A 17,931-nucleotide genomic window follows, 5' to 3' on the forward strand; every position below is an offset into this window, starting at 1 on the left:
AAGATGGCCGCTGATATAGAAGAAGTGAGTGAGCTCAGAACTTTAATTTTATAGTTAATATTGAATATAAACAGATTAATCTGCTATGAGAACCAGTTCAAGAGTTGCTATGTCAACAAATGTCAGCTAAGAAGGTTGTGGGTTCAATTCCTTACAGAATTTTAAAAAGTGAAAATTTTTTTATCAACTCTTCTCAGAGTGAACATTGATAAGTTAAATGATCTACAGGAAATCCTTGGTGTTAAAGATCTATTGGTCATTGGTATGTTAGTGCAACTCTGGCAAAAAAGTCGAGGTTCAAAGTTTTTCTTATCTATTTTATGTCCATAAATGTATTCAGAAGTTACAAGAAGGAGAATTAATCCTTAAATATATTATGTTGCGCAAATGACATTAAATTTATTTATTTATTCTCCAAAGTTTTTTACTTTCATGTAAATAAAGTCCAAACTTCCTGGAACAAAAAGTTAAAACTACAAATGTGTCCTAGTGTTCAAAAGTTTCACTAAATATTTGAACCAAATGTTTGTAAACGAGAGAAGAAACGGAACTATAATTTTTGTTCCGGACTTCCGGTCCACTGGCCCCGCCCCCTCGCCCTCCCTTTAGGATTCTTCCTCCATTGTTGTCGTTTCGTCAGCAGCGGCAGCTTCGCTGGAGCTGGAAGAGAGCAGCAGCAGATGATGATGATAACGAAGATGATGATGAACTCTAGAAGGAAGTTTGTGGCTTGAGGTTCAGCTGGAGGGAAGCCGGAGCTCCAGCAGCGGAGGAAGAGAAGCCACAAGATGGAGGACATTTTCCAAACCAGAGTCCTGCTGCACACATCAGGTCGGTGTATTTCCTTCTTCATAGTTCCGGTTTAGGATCGTTTTCATCCAGCTGATGGAAGTAGGAACATCACCAGGAGTTTCTGCTCACTGATGTAGAGGTTTAAAAAGACAGTAGCTTCATCGAACCGAGGCTAGGATACATGCTGCGACGTCGTATGTACATTCCGATGCGCTAATAGTTGGTGTATTACGGTAGAGGAGCCATTTTAACATAAAATCGCTTTCCTCTGATTATCAGTAATTACAGAGATTAAATATTTAAAAATGCATTCTGATTAGACAAATGTACACATTGACTATCTGGAATGATAATTTAATATATCTGCTTTCATATTTTGACTAATTAGAATAATAACTAAATATATTTTCTTTGGATAAAGTTTATAAAGTTAAGTTTCATTTCAAGTGTTTTACTCAAGCGAAAGTAAATTACATTAATAATAACAATAATAATAATAATAAATATTTTAAAGCGTTCGATAAGACAAAAATATAAAGTTAAGCAAATTCTGATATTTGAAAGAGTAAAATAAAAATATAGAAGCAAAATAAAACTACTTCAAATCAGATTACATAAGAATGATCAAAACAATGCTGATGTTAGGTAATCTGGTCATGTTTGGACAGATTAAAGTATTTCCAGTGAGAATGTCTTTAGTTGAGCTCATATGTCTCCTGAAATTAAAATATTACTTTTATTACCTGGAGACATAAAAAATAACCTGAAAAATAAATAATTTATAAATTAGTGGACTCTGAAAACGCTCATCCTGTCATGTTTGTGTAACATGAAGTTGTTCATAAAGCTTTGTAACATCTTTTTCCTGCAGATGTTAAAAAAGAGGCTGATGTCGACCAGCAGGAGGCGCTGTGTCTCCAGATAAAGGAGGAAGAGGAAGAACTCTGTGTGAGTCGGGAAGGAGAGCAGCTCAGAGTGAAGGAGGAGACGGACGGCAGGTTTCCATCGACTGCAGCTTCCGTCAGCAGTAAGGCTGTGTGTGTGTGTGTGTGTGTGTGTGTGTGTGTGCGTGCACACATTCTTAATGTCTCTTAGACATGGTTGAATGTTAGTTTGGTTTAAAATGGTTATTTCACTGAGAATAAATGAAGAGAAGAGATTTAAATTCATGAATGAACCCCAACCCAAACTGATATAGTAAGTTTGTTTCTCATAAGTCACACAATAACATCTGAAATGTTTATTTTTATCAAATTAACTGTTAAAAAGACTTATTTTCCACCAGAGTTTAGATCTGTAGCCTCACCAGAAATTTGAGTCAGAAATGTTTGCTTGATTTTCAGCTTGGGCTTCATGAAGATTATTTAATATGAAAATACACCGAGAAAACCAAATGAAAATAATTAAATTTCTCTTAATATTCTTGTTATAATCTAAATCAATGAGTGTAACTTAGTTTGATCAAGAAGGAAATGAATGAAAGTGCAGATGTTGGAGGAGCTCCACCTTTCTTCTCCCATCATGCAGACATGTTTAATATGTTTTCTTATATTAATGTGTTGACTGCAGAAATGAAATCCAAATGTATTTCTATCTCCCTCATTCAATAAAAAACAAACTTTTCTCAAAGTTGTTCTTAATGCCTGTGATGTTTGTTGTCACCTGCAGATGTTAAAGAAGAGCCGCCAGAAGAACAGAATCCTGACGTGGATCCTTTCAACGTAAAAGAGGAAAATAATCCAATCTGCTGCCATCAGGAAGAGGAACTGTTCGGAGTGAAGGAGGAGCCTGATTATTCCAGGCTCCCGTTAAATATTGTTTATGTAAATAGTGAGGAAGATGAAGAGAAACCAGTGATGTCTCAGCTTCATCAGCAGCAGACAGAAAACGGAGATTTTCCAACCAGCAGCTCAGGCGACCAGATAAAAGCAGAAATTGAGGTGGAGATCTGTGGAGCAGCAGAGTCCAGCAGGAACCCAGATGGAAATACTCCTGGAGGAACTTTGAGCCATTCAGAGACTGAAGAGGATGAAGATGAGGATGAAGATGAGGAAGAGGACAATGATGATGATGATGATTGGAAGCATCATGAATCTCAGTGTAAAACATTGTCAGACTCTGAGACTGAAGACATTCATCAAAAATCACATTTAGACATAGATGAAAACGTTCCTGTTGGTGACGAACCTTTTGGTTGTGATTTTTGTGGGAAAAGATTTTCCTTCAAGTCTTCTTTAAACAATCACGTAAAAATCCACACGGGAGAGAAATCCTGTGATTTCTGTGGGAAAAGCTTTAACTCAAGTTCAGACTTAAAGAAACACATGAGAGTTCACACAGGAGAGAAACCATTTAGTTGTGAGGATTGTGGTAAAAGATTTTCCCTAAGTGCATCATTAAACAGACACATGAGAATTCACACAGGAGAAAAAACATTTGCTTGTGATGTCTGTGGGAAAAGATTTACCTTAAGCTCATATTTGGAAAAACACATGAGAATTCACACACAAGAAAAACTCTTTGGTTGTAATGATTGTGGAGAAACATTTTCCTTACAGCTATGTTTAAAGAGACATATGAGGATTCACACAGGAGAGAAACCGTTTGGTTGTGATGTCTGTGGAAAAAGATTTAACTTGAAGTCTAATTTAAACGTACACACTAGAGTTCACACGGGACAGAAACCATTTGGTTGTGATGAATGTGGTTTAAAATTTAGCACCAATTCAAATTTAAAGGAACACATGAGAATCCACAAGGATGAAAAAGCCTTCGCTTGTGACGAATGTGGAAAAAGATTTAACGTAAAGTCTAGTTTAAAGAGACATATGAAAAGCCACAAAGGTGAACGACCTTTTAGTTGTGATATTTGTGGAAAAAGACTGGCCTTGAAGTCCAGTTTAAAGAGACACATGAAGATCCACATGGAAGACCAACCGTATTTGTTTGTGGGAAAAGATCTACCTTAAAGTCATCTTTGAACAACAATCTCCTGAGAACGAACAACGGTGAAAACCTGGAGGTTGTGACGGCTGTGGAATCTACACAGGAGGAACCCAAAGACTTGAAGTCACTGAAAGTAGCTTTTAAGCAAAAATGCTACAATGTACTTTTAGTTGTGATGTGTGTGGAAAAAGATTTTCCTCAAATTTAAAGATATATGTGAACATTGGAGTTGGGGATTTATTCTATCATTTATGTGATAAATTTCTTAGTATCCATCCATTTTCTTACACCCTTCTTCCCTAATGGGGTCGGGAGGGTTGCTGGTTCCTCTCCAGCTGCATCCCGGACGAGAGGCGGGGTTCACCCTGGACAGGTCGCCAGTCTGTCGCAGGGCAACACAAAGACATGCAAGACAAACAACCATTCACACACTCACACCTAGGGAGAATTTAGAGAGCCCAATTAACCTGACAGTCATGTTTTTGGACTGTGGGAGGAAGCCGGAGAACCCGGAGAGAACCCACCATGCACAGGGAGAACATGCAGACTCCATGCAGAAAGATCCCGGGCCGGGAATCGAACCCAGGACCTACTTGCTGCAAGGCAACAGCTCTACCAACTGCGCCACTGTGCAGCCCCATTTCTTAGTATCAGAATTACAATTTATTGTTGTCATAGTAAATCCCAATTAATGTTTAAAACTCTCCAAAACTGTCTGTATTGTTGGTTTTACTATTTTCTCCAGTGTTTATTGAATGAAAATATCTATAAATATTGTTTGGATGGAAATTGCTTTTTAAATAAAACTAATGGTGATTATGAGGATTTGATTTCTGTTCAGTTTGATTAGATTTCCTGAGGATTTTGGAGTGAGTGACAGTTCTGCTTATTTTTATTGAATTTAGTCATTAATCAGAAATTAATGTTATTTTATTTGAACGTTTTCATCCAATATAGAAGTTTTCTTTCAGTTTTGACTTTAACTCATTAAGACATTTAATTATGCTTTAATCGTCCCATGTTATTCAACAATATGATGTGAGAAGCCTTCAATGGTTCTTTTCCAACAGTATTTTCTCTATTTTATTTTATTTTTATTGTTTTCAGTCTTTTCAAAGAGTAGAAAAAGAACAGCTGTTGTGTCTGTGGTGCTCATCACTGCCCCCTATCAGTCCAGTATGGGACTTTCTGTTTCACTCTGGGCATTTTCAATACACATTTATGACTGATCAGAAAGATTAAATGTCACTAAAATTAATCCAATATATTAGTATTGAAACTAATATATTAAATATAGTAGACTGTGGAATATCAATAAATGTAGAACGTGCAATTAAATAAGTATATTGGCGATATAAAGTAAAGGTCAATAAGTATGCGCCTACTGGCTGTGATACAGCGCCCCCAGAGGTGAGGCACAGCACTGCAACGCCTCACCCCTGACTTCTTATATGTATTTCAACAGGCAATGTGTAACTTCAGTAATTTTTAACCGCAAAAATTTTGATTATCCAAAAAATCTTTTTTTTTTTTACTTCTCATGTGACAATTTAACTAGTAAAAAGCTACATGTGCCTAGTTTAAATGTTTCACTAAATATAAATTTTGGAACGGAATATTTGTAAACAAGAGAAGAAACGGAACTATAATTTTTGTTCCGGACTTCCGGTTCCACTGGCCCCGCCCCCTCGTCCTCCATTCAGGATTCTTCCTCCATTGTTGTCGTTTCGTCAGCAGCGGGAGCTTTGCTGGCGCTGGAAGAGAGCAACAGCAGCAGCAGCAGATGATGATGATGATGATGATGATGACAATGAAGATGATAATGAACTCTAGAAGGAAGTTTGTGGCTTGAGGTTCAGCTGGAGGGAAGCCGGAGCTCCAGCAGCGGAGGAAGAGACGCCACAAGATGGAGGACGTTTTCCAGACCAGAGTCCTGCTGCACACATCAGGTCGGTGCATTTCCTTCTTCATAGTTCCGGTTTAGGATCGTTTTCATCCAGCTGATGGAAGTAGGAACATCACCAGGAGTTTCTGCTCACTGATGTAGAGGTTTAAAACGACAGTAGCTTCATCGAACCGAGGCTAGGATACATGCTGCGACGTCGTATTTACATTCCGATGCGCTAATAATTTGTGTATTACGGTAGAAGAGATGTATTATGGCAGGCCGTTTTAGCATAAAATCGGGTTTGTCTAAAATTCCGAGATTGCATTCTTGATATCAAAACTGCTTTTTGACTAGACAGAATTACATATTTATTATCTGGAAAAGTAATTTAATTTATCTGTATCCATAGTTTGACTAGTAAGAATAACATCTTAACTTATTGGCTAAAGTATCCAAACATTGTACTGAAGTAAAAGCAACAATACTTTAAATGTTTTTGCTCAATACAAAATTGAAAAAAAATATTTCAAATGTCATCAGACAAAAATATAAAGTTATTGGCAAAGTCTGGTATTTTGAAAAGTAAAATACACTATATAAACAACATCAGTTTATGCAAAATAAATACTTTTCCCCAATCAGACTACCTGAAAATGATCAAAGCAATGTTTATATTAGGTCATCAGTATCTGTCAGGACACATTGAAGTATTTCCATTGAGGATATCTACTGTTTACTGGACCTTCAGTTGAGCTTCCTGATGTGAATTTATGGTTGTTTATGGGAAGAAATTAAAAAGAACCCAAAATTAAATCATTTATAAACTAATGAATCTTGACAGGACTAATTAAAAACAGCCACATTATTAGTCTGCACTCTGAAAACACTTGTCATGTTTGAATTGCATTGGCGCCCCCTGCTGGGAGGAGAAGCAAACATCTCTACAATCTCAGTAAGGCCCAGGTTTCCTTCATGGGGTTAAATGTTGCATCATTTGGGATTTGAAACACCTGGAATGAGCTTTAAACTGCTATAAACTCTACATTAAAACATCCACAATGTTCACTGCTCTTATTACATCATATCCCACAGATAAAAAAAGTTACAGAGTATTTTGTGCCTCTGGTAAGGCAGCAGGTGGGAACATTTGCTATGTCCACATTTGCTATTTTCTGTTTCCTCTTTATCACAGAGTAACTGTTTTCAGAAAACCACCTCAGACTAATGTGAAAACTTTTACATTAGTTTATTACACATTTTGCAGTTTTTCCTCAATGTTTTCTAATGTGATGCGTCAAAATGTGCAGAAAGAAAATGTTAATGTTAATGGTGACACAGCTAATGTTGCTAAAGAAGTCCAATATTCAAATATTCTACTTGGCAAACCATCTGGTTCACTGAAAAGGAAAGCCAATTATTTTTTTCTCTTTAATTTGAGTCTTTACCACCGGAGAACTATGAAGTCAAAGTTGTTTATAATATCTGTGTTTTTTCTTGCAGACCAGAGTACTGATGTCGACCAGCAGGAGGCGCTGCGTCTCCTGATAAAGGAGGAAGAGGAAGAACTCTGTGTGAGTCAGGAAGGAGAGCAGCTCAGTGTGAAGGAGGAGACGGACAGCAGGTTTCCATCTGCTGCAGCTTCCATCAGCAGTAAGAGTGCGTGTGTGCGTGTGTGTGTGTGTGTGTGTGTGTGTGTGCGTGTGTGTGTGTGTGTGTTTTTCTGAAGCTAATGGTGTGGTGTGTCTGGTCTCTTCTGTCTGAACTTCAAATGATTTGTTTTATTCCATTGTTTCTATTTATCTTATTATGTTACACAGATCAACTACTGAACTGTTAACAGCTATTAAATATTCATACTTTGCATCTCTGTAACTTTGTCAGAATAAAGTTGTTCTTAATGCCTGTGATGTTTGTTGTCACCTGCAGATGTTAAAGAAGAGCCTCCAGAAGAACAGAGTTCTGACGTGGATCCTTTCAACGTAAAGGATGAAAATAATCCAATCTGCTGCCGTCAGGAAGAGGAGCTGTTCAGAGTGAAGGAGGAGCCTGATTATTCCAGGCTCCCGTTAAATATTGTTTATGTAAATAGTGAGGAAGATGAAGAGAAACCAGTGATGTCTCAGCTTCATCAGCAACAGACAGAAAACGGAGATTTTCCATCAGGCGACCAGATAAAAGCAGAAATTGAGGTGGAGATCTGTGGAGCAGCAGAGTCCAGCAGGAACCCAGATGGAAATACTCCTGGAGGAACTTTGAGCCATTCAGAGGATGAAGAGGATGAAGATGAGGATGAAGATGAGGAAGAGGACAATGATGATGATGATTGGAACTATCATGAATCTCAGTGTAAAACATTGTCAGACTCTGAGACTGAAGACGTTCATCAAAAATCACACCAAAGCAAAAGCACAAAAGTAGAAGTTGATGAAAAACCTTTTGGTTGTGATTCTTGTGGGAAAAGATTTTCCTTAAAGTCTTCTTTGTACAATCACACAAAAATCCACACAGGAGAGAAATTATTATCCTGTGATTTCTGTGGGAAAACTTTTAATTCAAGTTCAGATTTAAAGAAACACACACGAGTTCACACAGGAGAGAAACCATTTTGCTGTGAAGATTGTGGAAAAAGATTTTCCCTAAGTGCATCATTAAACAGACACATGAGAGGCCACACAGGAGAAAAACCCTTTGGTTGTGATGTTTGTGGGAAAAGATTTACCTTAAACTCACATTTAAAGACACACATGAGAGTTCACACAGGAGAAAAACCGTTTCGTTGTGATGATTGTGAAACAAGATTTTCCCAAAGGTCAGCTTTAAAAAGACACATGAGAATTCACACAGGAGAAAAACCATTTGGTTGTGATGTCTGTGGGAAAAGATTTAGCATAAAGTCACATTTGAAAACACATATGAGAATTCACACACAAGAAAAACCCTATAGTTGTGATGATTGTGGAAAAAGATTTTCCTTACAGCTATGTTTAAAGAGACACATGAGGATCCACAGAGGAGAGAAACCGTTTGGATGTGATGTTTGTGGAAAAAGGTTTAACTTAAAGTCAAATTTAAAGGTACACATGAGTGTTCACACTGGACAGAAACCCTTTGGTTGTGATGAATGTGGTTTAAAATTTAGCATAAAGTCTAACTTAAAGGCACACATGAGAATCCACAAGGATGAAAAAGCCTTTGCTTGTGACGAATGTGGAAAAAGATTTAACGTAAAGTCTAGTTTACAGAGACACATGAAAAGCCACAAAGGTGAACGACCTTTTAGTTGTGATATTTGTGGAAAAAGACTGGCCTTGAAGTCCAGTTTAAAGAGACACATGAAGATCCACATGGAAGACCAACCATATTTGTTTGTGGGAAAAGATCTACCTTAAAGTCATCTTTGAACAACAATCTCCTGAGAACAAACAACGGTGAAAACCTGGAGGTTGTGACGGCTGTGGAATCCACACAGGAGGAACCCAAAGACTTGAAGTCACTGAAAGTAGCTTTTAAGCAGAAATGCTACAATGTACTTTTAGTTGTGATGTGTGTGGAAAAAGATTTTCCTCAAATTTAAAGATATACACCAGAATCAGGGCAGGAGATTTATAGTATTATCATTTCTACTAATAAATGTTAGTATAGGAAATTTAAATTGTTTCTTTAATGATGTTTAAAATATCTCCATCTCCCAGAAAACCTCTCTGTATTGTGGGGTTGTTATTTTGACAATTTTCTCCACTGTTTGTTGAATGAAAACATCAATAAATAATCATTTGAAAATCAGATTTAGTATAATTACTGTTTCTATCTAATGAAACCCAGCAGGTTGCATGGAGGTTTTGACCTGGAGGAGAAAACGGCATCAGTCTCTGGTTTTGTGTCGTGGTTTTTTGGCAGGTGGAGAATAAACCCCACAGAAAACAAAAAATACCTGTTGGAATAACAGAACTCTGTGTCTGAATGATCAGACAAGAAACTGATAATTGATTAAAGGATGTGAATAAAATATGTGAATTAAAGAAGGTGAAAGGTGTGGACAGAAGAATTCAGTCAAACATTGGCTCTTCTGACAACAAAGTTTATTTATTGAGTCACTTGGACAAAAATGGCAGCTGTTCCATTCAGCTGTCCGTCTATAAACTAGTTCAACCTTCTCTCTGTCTCCTGGCCAATCAAACTGCAGCTCCTGCTACAAAGGCGCTGTGTTTGGGGCGGGCTCGTCTTTAGCAGAATCCAAGATGGCTGCTGCAGAGGAAACATCCACAACAAACATTTCATTTACACACGCTAGAATTCAAGATGTTAAAGAAAAAGGGACTCCTTAACAGAAACATGAAGTAACACGACAATCATCACATTTCTGGACCCTCGGTTCAAAGTTCTCGGTAAAATAGAGGCTAAAAGCAGCTCCAGGTTCTTAAGAGGCAGGATAACATTAAAGAGCTTTTATAGATTTAGTAATTAACTCTTGACAGTATCGCTGCGTTTCATCTGCTGCTATTATGATTATCTGTAATGACGTTTTAAACTCTTTCTAGGTCTCTGCTGGATCAACAGCGAACAGAAGAGAATCAACACCAGCAGAGGGCGCTGTTTCAGGTGAGCGGTACTTCACCTGAAATCCACCGCGTGTCTCCTCAGAGTAGATTGACAATCCAGTCAGTCTGGATGGACTTCATAGTCGCTGCAGCTTCCAGTGAAAGTAGAATCAGTTGTAACTTTGGCTAACAGTTTCCCTTTGGATAATTAGTATGAAATCAGTGATTGCGGTCAAAGAGAAACTTTTTCTGCACAGTAGAAAAACTGGTGAAGTTACTTGGTTTAGCTACTCAACACTACAGTAGCTGTAAACTTTGATGTAAAACAGTAGGACTGTACATTGTACGTCATGTAGGTTGTTCAACCGGATGTTTATCTTTGTTTTAATTTTCACTATTATAAAGTCAAATCAAGTCATCTTACATTACTGTCGTTAAATAAGAGTCAGAGCAGGATTTTATTCAATCCGATCAGAAAAAACATCCTGTAAGAGTTTAACACAGCAGCTACATTTTATAATTTAAAACAATTTTTATTATATATTTAACTCCAAACAGTGAATTAAAAAATATCAGGATAATATATGAGTCAGTAAACTGTCAATATGACTCAGGAAGACTGATAGCTTTTCTCTAAACTCCACATTAAGTGGATATTAAATGAAAGTAATACAGCATTATCATGGCTGTAGTTCCCACTATGGCCACAGGAGGGCGGAAATTCCCCGCTCTGAATATAGAGGTGAGTTTGTGGAGCTGCAGCTGGTTTCTGACTTCTGTTAAGTTGATCACGTTTATATCTTTCTCATTCTAAATATTTATATTATTATGGTCTGTCTAGTGGACTGACATGTGATTTAATATATAGATGTGTTATTTATATACATTCCTTTTTAAATAAATAACTGGTTTGTTCGCAAAGATGCTGAGTTCTTTCTTTAGTCAGGAGAATATTTATGAAATATTTATTTTTATCTTTAAAACAGAATAATTACGATAATTTGGCTTCAGAGCTCAATTATATAATTTATATTGCATGCTAAGAAAATGACACACTTATGCTTTCTGATAATATAATAAACTAACAAGCTAAAATGTACTTACGGGGGAATTTAGTTCCTTGTGTTTTACTTTGAAAGAATCCAAAGGAAGTGCTTTTCACATATCAGTTCTCTAGCTTTACTCTGGTTGTATTTACATACTGAGTCCACTAGGGGGCAGAAGGCTAAGTTATCAGTTAGAAAGTATCCCGCTCCTGATCGGCTAATGAAGCCCTTGTTGCTCTCTTCGTGTTTCTGCTGTTTTATTTCTTAAATCTTCTTTCTACTTTAACATGAAGTCAATGTTTTATCTGTCAGTGTGAACTACAAGCAGCTGCACAGAGATGAAAACAGCCCGCAGAGACTCTGAGCGGAGCTAGCGATGCTAGCGATGCTAACAGGCTCCAGCAGCAGCTTGTTTTACACACAAACTGATTCAACAGCTGCATATTTAAACTCTGATGCTGAACAGCAGCGACTGTCCTTCAGTTCACTAATAATCAGTCATTAATTTATTATTAAACTAGTATAAAGGGCAAAGGAAATTAGTAATCGCTCATAGATTTAATATTAAACTAGCATAAAGGATTTTAGTGTGTAGTTACAGTGTGTGACCACGAGAGGGCGGTAGAGAGCGAGTCTCTTCCAAATAATAAAAATTAAAGTTAAATAATCTGTTTACTACAGTGCTCAGATATATTTTTTAAAAGCTTTATTGACTTTTTAATTTTATTAATTGTCCTTTAGGTGGTTTTATCCAGCTTGATGCTCTGATTTCAGCTGGTTGAAGTTTATCACTAATAAATATGTTTTTCTTAATATTTGTAGCTTTTTGATACTTTGATTCTCAAAATTACCCACAGTTAATATTTCTGGGAGTCTTACATAATAATATGTAATGTTTTTTCAGCTAAATTTCCATATAGAGTAATAGAAAATATTACTTTCTAAGTAATTGTTGTTCACTTTGTGTCCAAGTTATTTTAATAATTATTCTCCGTCTCTAATAACATATAAGTATGAACTATATAGATTATTATTGACATGATTAAGTTAGAATAGATGTTGTCATTATAAACTATTTTGTGAAAAGTTTAAAGGTTATCAGTTTTATGATTGTTGATTGAGTTCTTACTGCCCTCTGGTGGTGAACTATCATAACTACAGACATTCTTCGTGTACATTGTTCGACCGGATGTTTATCTTTGTTTTAATTTTCACTATTATAAATTCAAATCAAGTCAGTTTATATTACTGCATTAAATAAAAATCACAGCAGGATTTTATTCAATCTGATCAGAAAAAAACATCCCGTAAGAGTTTAACACAGCAGCTCCATTTTATCATTTAAAACAATTTTTATTGCATATTTAACTCCAAACAGTGAATTAAAAAATATCAGGATAATATATGAGTCAGTAAACTCTCAATATGACTCTGGAAGACTGTTAGTTTTTCTCTAAACTCCACTTTAAGGGGATATTAAATGAAAGTAATACAGCAATATCTTGGCTGTAGTTCCCACTATGGCCACAGGAGGGAGGAAATTCCCCCATCTGAATATAGAGATGAGTTTGTGGAGCTGCAGCTGGTTTCTGACTTCTGTTAAGTTGATCACGTTTATATCTTTCTCATTCTAAATATTTATATTATTATGGTCTGTCTAATGGACTGACAGCTGATTTAATATATAGATGTGTTATTTATATACATTCCTTTTTAAATAAATAACTGGTTTGTTCGCAAAGATGCTGAGTTTTTTCTTTAGTCAGGAGAATATTTATGAAATATTTATTTTTATCTTTAAAACAGAATAATTACGATAATTTGGCTTCAGAGCTCAATTATATAATTTATATCGCATGCTAAGAAAATGACACACTTATGCTTTCTGATAATATAATAAACTAACAAGCTAAAATGTACTTACGGGGGAATTTAGTTCCTTGTGTTTTACTTTGAAAGAATCCAAAGGAAGTGCTTTTCACATATCAGTTCTCTAGCTTTACTCTGGTTGTATTTACATACTGAGTCCACTAGGGGGCAGAAGGCTAAGTTATCAGTTAGAAAGTATCCCGCTCCTGATCGGCTAATGAAGCCCTTGTTGCTCTCTTCGTGTTTCTGCTGTTTTATTTCTTAAATCTTCTTTCTACTTTAACATGCGATCAATGTTTTATCTGTCAGTGTGAACTACAAGCAGCTGCACAGAGATGAAAACAGCGCGCAGAGACTCTGAGCGGAGCTAGCGATGCTAGCGATGCTAACAGGCTCCAGCAGCAGCTTGTTTTACACACAAACTGATTCAACAGCTGCAGATTTAAACTCTGATGCTGAACAGCAGCGACTGTCCTTCAGTTCACTAATAATCACTCATTAATTTATTATTAAACTAGTATAAAGGGCAAAGGAAATTAATAATCGCTCATAGATTTAATATTAAACTAGCATAAAGGATTTTAGTGTGTAGTTACAGTGTGTGACCACGAGAGGGCGGTAGAGAGCGAGTCTCTTCCAAATAGTCAATATAAAAGTTAAATAATCTGTTTACTACAGTGCTCAGATATATTTTTAAAAAAGCTTTATTGACTTTTTAATTTTATTAATTGTCCTTTAGGTGGTTTTATCCAGCTTGATGCTCTGATCTCAGCTGGTTGAAGTTTATCACTAATAAATATGTTTTTCTTAATATTTGTAGCTTTTTGATACTTTGATTCTCAAAATTACCCACAGTTAATATTTATGAAAATTTTACAGAATAAAATGTAATTTTTTTTCAGCTACATTTTCATCTAGAGTAATAGAAATTGTTACTTTCTATGTAGTTGTTGTTCACGTTGTGTCTAAATTATTTTAATAAATATTCTTCATCTCTAATAATAAACAAGTATGAATTTTATAGATCATTATTCACAGGATTAAGTTATTATAGCTGGTTTCATTAGAAACTATTTAGTGAAAAGTTTAAAGTTTATCAGTTTTATGATGGTTGATTGAGTTCTTACTGCCCTCTGGTGGTGAATTATCATAACTACAGACGTTCTTCGTGTAAATTGTTCGACCGGATGTTTATCTTTATTTTAATTTAAAATTTTCTAAATTCAAATCAAGTCAGTTTATATTACTGCATTAAATAAAAATCACAGCAGGATTTTATTCAATCTGATCAGAAAAACACATCCCGTAAGAGTTTAACACAGCAGCTCCATTTTATCATTTAAAACAATTTTTATTGCATATTTAACTCCAAACAGTGAATTAAAAAATATCAGGATAATATATGAGTCAGTAAACTCTCAATATGACTCTGGAAGACTGTTAGTTTTTCTCTAAACTCCACATTAAGTGGATATTAAATAAAAGTAAAACAGCAATATCATGGCTGTAGTTCCCACTATGGCCACAGGAGGGCGGAAATTCCCCGCTCTGAATATAGAGGTGAGTTTGTGGAGCTGCGGCTGGTTTCTGAATTCTGTTAAGTTGATCACGTTTATATCTTTCTCATTCTAAATATTTATATTATTATGGTCTGTCTAATGGACTGACAGCTGATTTAATATATAGATGTGTTATTTATATACATTCCTTTTTAAATAAATAACTGGTTTGTTCGCAAAGATGCTGAGTTCTTTCTTTAGTCAGGAGAATATTTATGAAATATTTATTTTTATCTTTAAAACAGAATAATTACGATAATTTGGCTTCAGAGCTCAATTATATAATTTATATTGCATGCTAAGAAAATGACACACTTATGCTTTCTGATAATATAATAAACTAACAAGCTAAAATGTACTTACGGGGGAATTTAGTTCCTTGTGTTTTACTTTGAAAGAATCCAAAGGAAGTGCTTTTCACATATCAGTTCTCTAGCTTTACTCTGGTTGTATTTACATACTGAGTCCACTAGGGGGCAGAAGGCTAAGTTATCAGTTAGAAAGTATCCCGCTCCTGATCGGCTAATGAAGCCCTTGTTGCTCTCTTCGTGTTTCTGCTGTTTTATTTCTTAAATCTTCTTTCTACTTTAACATGCGATCAATGTTTTATCTGTCAGTGTGAACTACAAGCAGCTCCTCAGAGATGAAAACAGCGCGCAGAGACTCTGAGCGGAGCTAGCGATGCTAACAGGCTCCAGGAGCAGCTTCAGAGGAGCTGTGGTTCCTAAACTGGAGCTTCAGCTCCAACAGAGCTGAAACAAAGCTCTACAACTCTGGTTTAGACGCTAAGATGTTGAGCTTCCGGTCTGAAGGTAGGAAAATATTTATGAAGAGGTAAGCTCCATAGAAACGAGTTCCTCTGTTAGCTATCATTTGAAATAATACATTTTAAGTCTGTTGTTTTTCTCTCTGAAACAATAAACTTTTATTCAAGAGCAGCAAATTAAATTTTACTAATTTCAAACTGAAATGACTGTCAATTCATAAAAGTATTTAAATAACATTAACAGCAGCACCATCTCTGACCCGGTTCTTCTCTGACTCTGACATCATGTCTTCTTTGTTGGACTCTCTTGTCTTTATGAAATCAGTTCCTTCATTCAGAGACTCAAACTGAAATGTTCTTTAGTGAAGAAGAAGCTTCATCTGGATCTGATGTTGAAGCTGCAGTTTGAATCCGTCTCAGGATTCGGTTCAGAATCCAGTTCATGTCACTGATCAGCATCATTGTGGCTCCAGAACGTGGCCCACCTCTACCTGTGCAGGCTGGAGGAGGCTAAGAGGTCAGTGAGCAGAACCAGAACTGGACCTGGTGCTGCCATGTCGATGTATTGATCAGAGATCTGCTGTGCTTTGTGTCAGGAGGTTCTGATGGATCCGGTCTTTACCAGCTGTGGACACTGGTTCTGCAGGAAATGCATCAGGTGCTACTGGGACCAGTCTGTTCCATTTGGACCCTCCTCCTGCCCCCAGTGTGGAGAACGACCCAGAACAGGATCTGAACGTCTGACAGCCAATCAGAGCAGCTGTTCTCCAGGTGAGACTGAACTCCTCCAATCAGAGCTTCCTGTCGTCTCTGTTGGACCAGATTCACGTCTTTAGTTGAGATTTGGAAATTTCAGGTTTAAAAGTGTTTCTGTGATCATTTATTTCAATAAACAAGGTTCCTGAAACCATGGAGGCACAGAAATCACAAGAGGTGAAGTGGAGAAAGATTACTAGAAACAATAACTACATGCTGTAGTGAAGAGGTAAAACCAGAGAGGTAACTAGTGGCTTGACTCCATGCAGAAAGATGATCATCAGGCAGTGAGAGGTTGTTTACCAACTCCTGGGTTTTACCTGGATTTATCAGTAATCACAAACTTAAAGTATTCTGTTATTGGTGTAGAATAATCTTGATCACATTTTAAGAGTTTCAGCATTTTATCTTTCTAACTTTAACAAACTAAAGATGCTGAAGGTGTAGAAACAATAGGAGGCTTTTTAGCCACTTCCTGAATTGGAAACTCAATTACAAGTCAACTTCTGTAAAATTCAAAACGTTTGCTGAGTTTATATGAAACACCAATTTATTCAGAAGAACCTGGATGGCCTGCTGTGACTTCCTGAAGGCTCCTTCAGTATAAAAGCTCCTCATCATGTTTGTTATCTGATCTCCCAGTAAAATAATCAGTTTTTATTTCCTCCTCTGCGTCCAACCATGAATCAATCAATTATTCTGGAAACAGGAAGTGGAGTAGGCGTTGATGGTGTGACTCTGACACGGTGGTGTGTTCTGTATATAAGACGTGTAAATATGTTCAGCTGTTAAACTGTTGTCGCTGTTTTCCTGTAAAACTTTATTTCCTCTCTTATTTCTCTCTTCCGTTTGAACATGAAGGCGTTTGTACATATCAGAAGAGACACTGCCAGACTGAATGGACCGGTTCTGACCGAGCCGGGGTCAGAAGGGACGAATATTCAGGTAGCAGGAAGGGTTACCGACGGTAACGACCTTCACCAGAATCAGTAAGACCTGCTGGGTGAAGTTCTGGTCCAAGATTTGGCTGAATCCTGAATATTCTCCCTGCTGATGCCACGTTTGAGGTGTGAGTGTGTGTGTGTGTGTGTGTGTGTGTGTGTCTGTTTGTGTGTGTGTGTGTTCGTTCCTGAGATGCTTTCCGATGCAGATTGTTTCTGACTCATACTTGAAGAGTCCGGTTCTGTTTTTGTGCTGAAAGTTTGGAACAATCATGTTTTTGTTGTTTTTTTCCCCCAAATCCAGATTTTAAAAAGGAGGATCATTCCAGAAGTCGGGTCAGAACCGGCCGGTAGTCGGGTCGATGGTGATGGAGGAAGCACAAAGCGGCGGCGGCGGCGCGGTCCGAGCTGCAGCTCTTTGGATCATGTGACGTTTAGTTTCTTTCTGAATGTAACGTGTTTGTTCTGGTTCTTCTTCATGTGTATTTATGCCGCTGCGCCACCAGCAGATATTTATTCACATCCAAATAAAAACTAAATATGAAAAACTATCTGCATTCCTCTCATTTTATTAGTAATAATTTCATCTGAAATCCAGGAATCAAGACAACTGCTTCTAAACGTTTCTGACTTTCCAGACGTTTTATTTTGTTTTTTATATTTTCAAATATTTTTTTAAATAAAAATTTAAAATGTAGTTAGGTTGTGTTTTAACTAAACCTTATTTTATTTATTCCTCTATTTCCAACCAGGTGAGGCTAAATTTCAAAAGTTAAATTCATTTTTTTATTTTTGTATTTCATGAATTTGCAGAGAAATAAAAGTTCAAT

The 17,931-nt window shown here is 36.6% G+C and overlaps 2 protein-coding genes across 4 annotated transcripts; both read left to right on the top strand.

Moving 5' to 3' along the window:
• Positions 1-586: 586 nt before the first annotated feature.
• Positions 587-3,961, top strand: LOC122827077 (gastrula zinc finger protein XlCGF57.1-like). 2 transcript variants are annotated; one of them, XM_044109657.1, is made up of 3 exons: positions 587-831; positions 1,664-1,819; positions 2,461-3,961. In XM_044109657.1, exons 1-3 carry the CDS (start codon positions 789-791, stop codon positions 3,759-3,761), a joined length of 1,500 nt encoding a protein of 499 aa, XP_043965592.1. In that variant the 5' UTR covers positions 587-788; the 3' UTR covers positions 3,762-3,961. The 2 variants fall into 2 exon arrangements, with proteins under 2 accessions (XP_043965592.1, XP_043965593.1); XM_044109658.1 differs by having other exon boundaries at positions 1,664-1,827; positions 2,461-2,521.
• A 717-nt stretch (positions 3,962-4,678) lies between these two features.
• LOC122827070 (gastrula zinc finger protein XlCGF57.1-like) lies at positions 4,679-17,649 on the top strand. 2 transcript variants are annotated; one of them, XM_044109643.1, is made up of 7 exons: positions 4,679-5,687; positions 7,127-7,282; positions 7,553-10,011; positions 10,165-10,225; positions 15,256-15,921; positions 16,001-16,175; positions 17,406-17,649. In XM_044109643.1, exons 1-3 carry the CDS (start codon positions 5,645-5,647, stop codon positions 9,013-9,015), a joined length of 1,662 nt encoding a protein of 553 aa, XP_043965578.1. In that variant the 5' UTR covers positions 4,679-5,644; the 3' UTR covers positions 9,016-10,011; positions 10,165-10,225; positions 15,256-15,921; positions 16,001-16,175; positions 17,406-17,649. The 2 variants fall into 2 exon arrangements, with proteins under 2 accessions (XP_043965578.1, XP_043965580.1); XM_044109645.1 differs by having other exon boundaries at positions 4,692-5,687; positions 7,127-7,276.
• The last annotated feature ends 282 nt before the right edge of the window (positions 17,650-17,931 follow it).

This window comes from Gambusia affinis, linkage group LG24, assembly GCF_019740435.1.
Source record: "Gambusia affinis linkage group LG24, SWU_Gaff_1.0, whole genome shotgun sequence".
In the NCBI taxonomy this organism is placed as follows: domain Eukaryota; kingdom Metazoa; phylum Chordata; class Actinopteri; order Cyprinodontiformes; family Poeciliidae; genus Gambusia; species Gambusia affinis.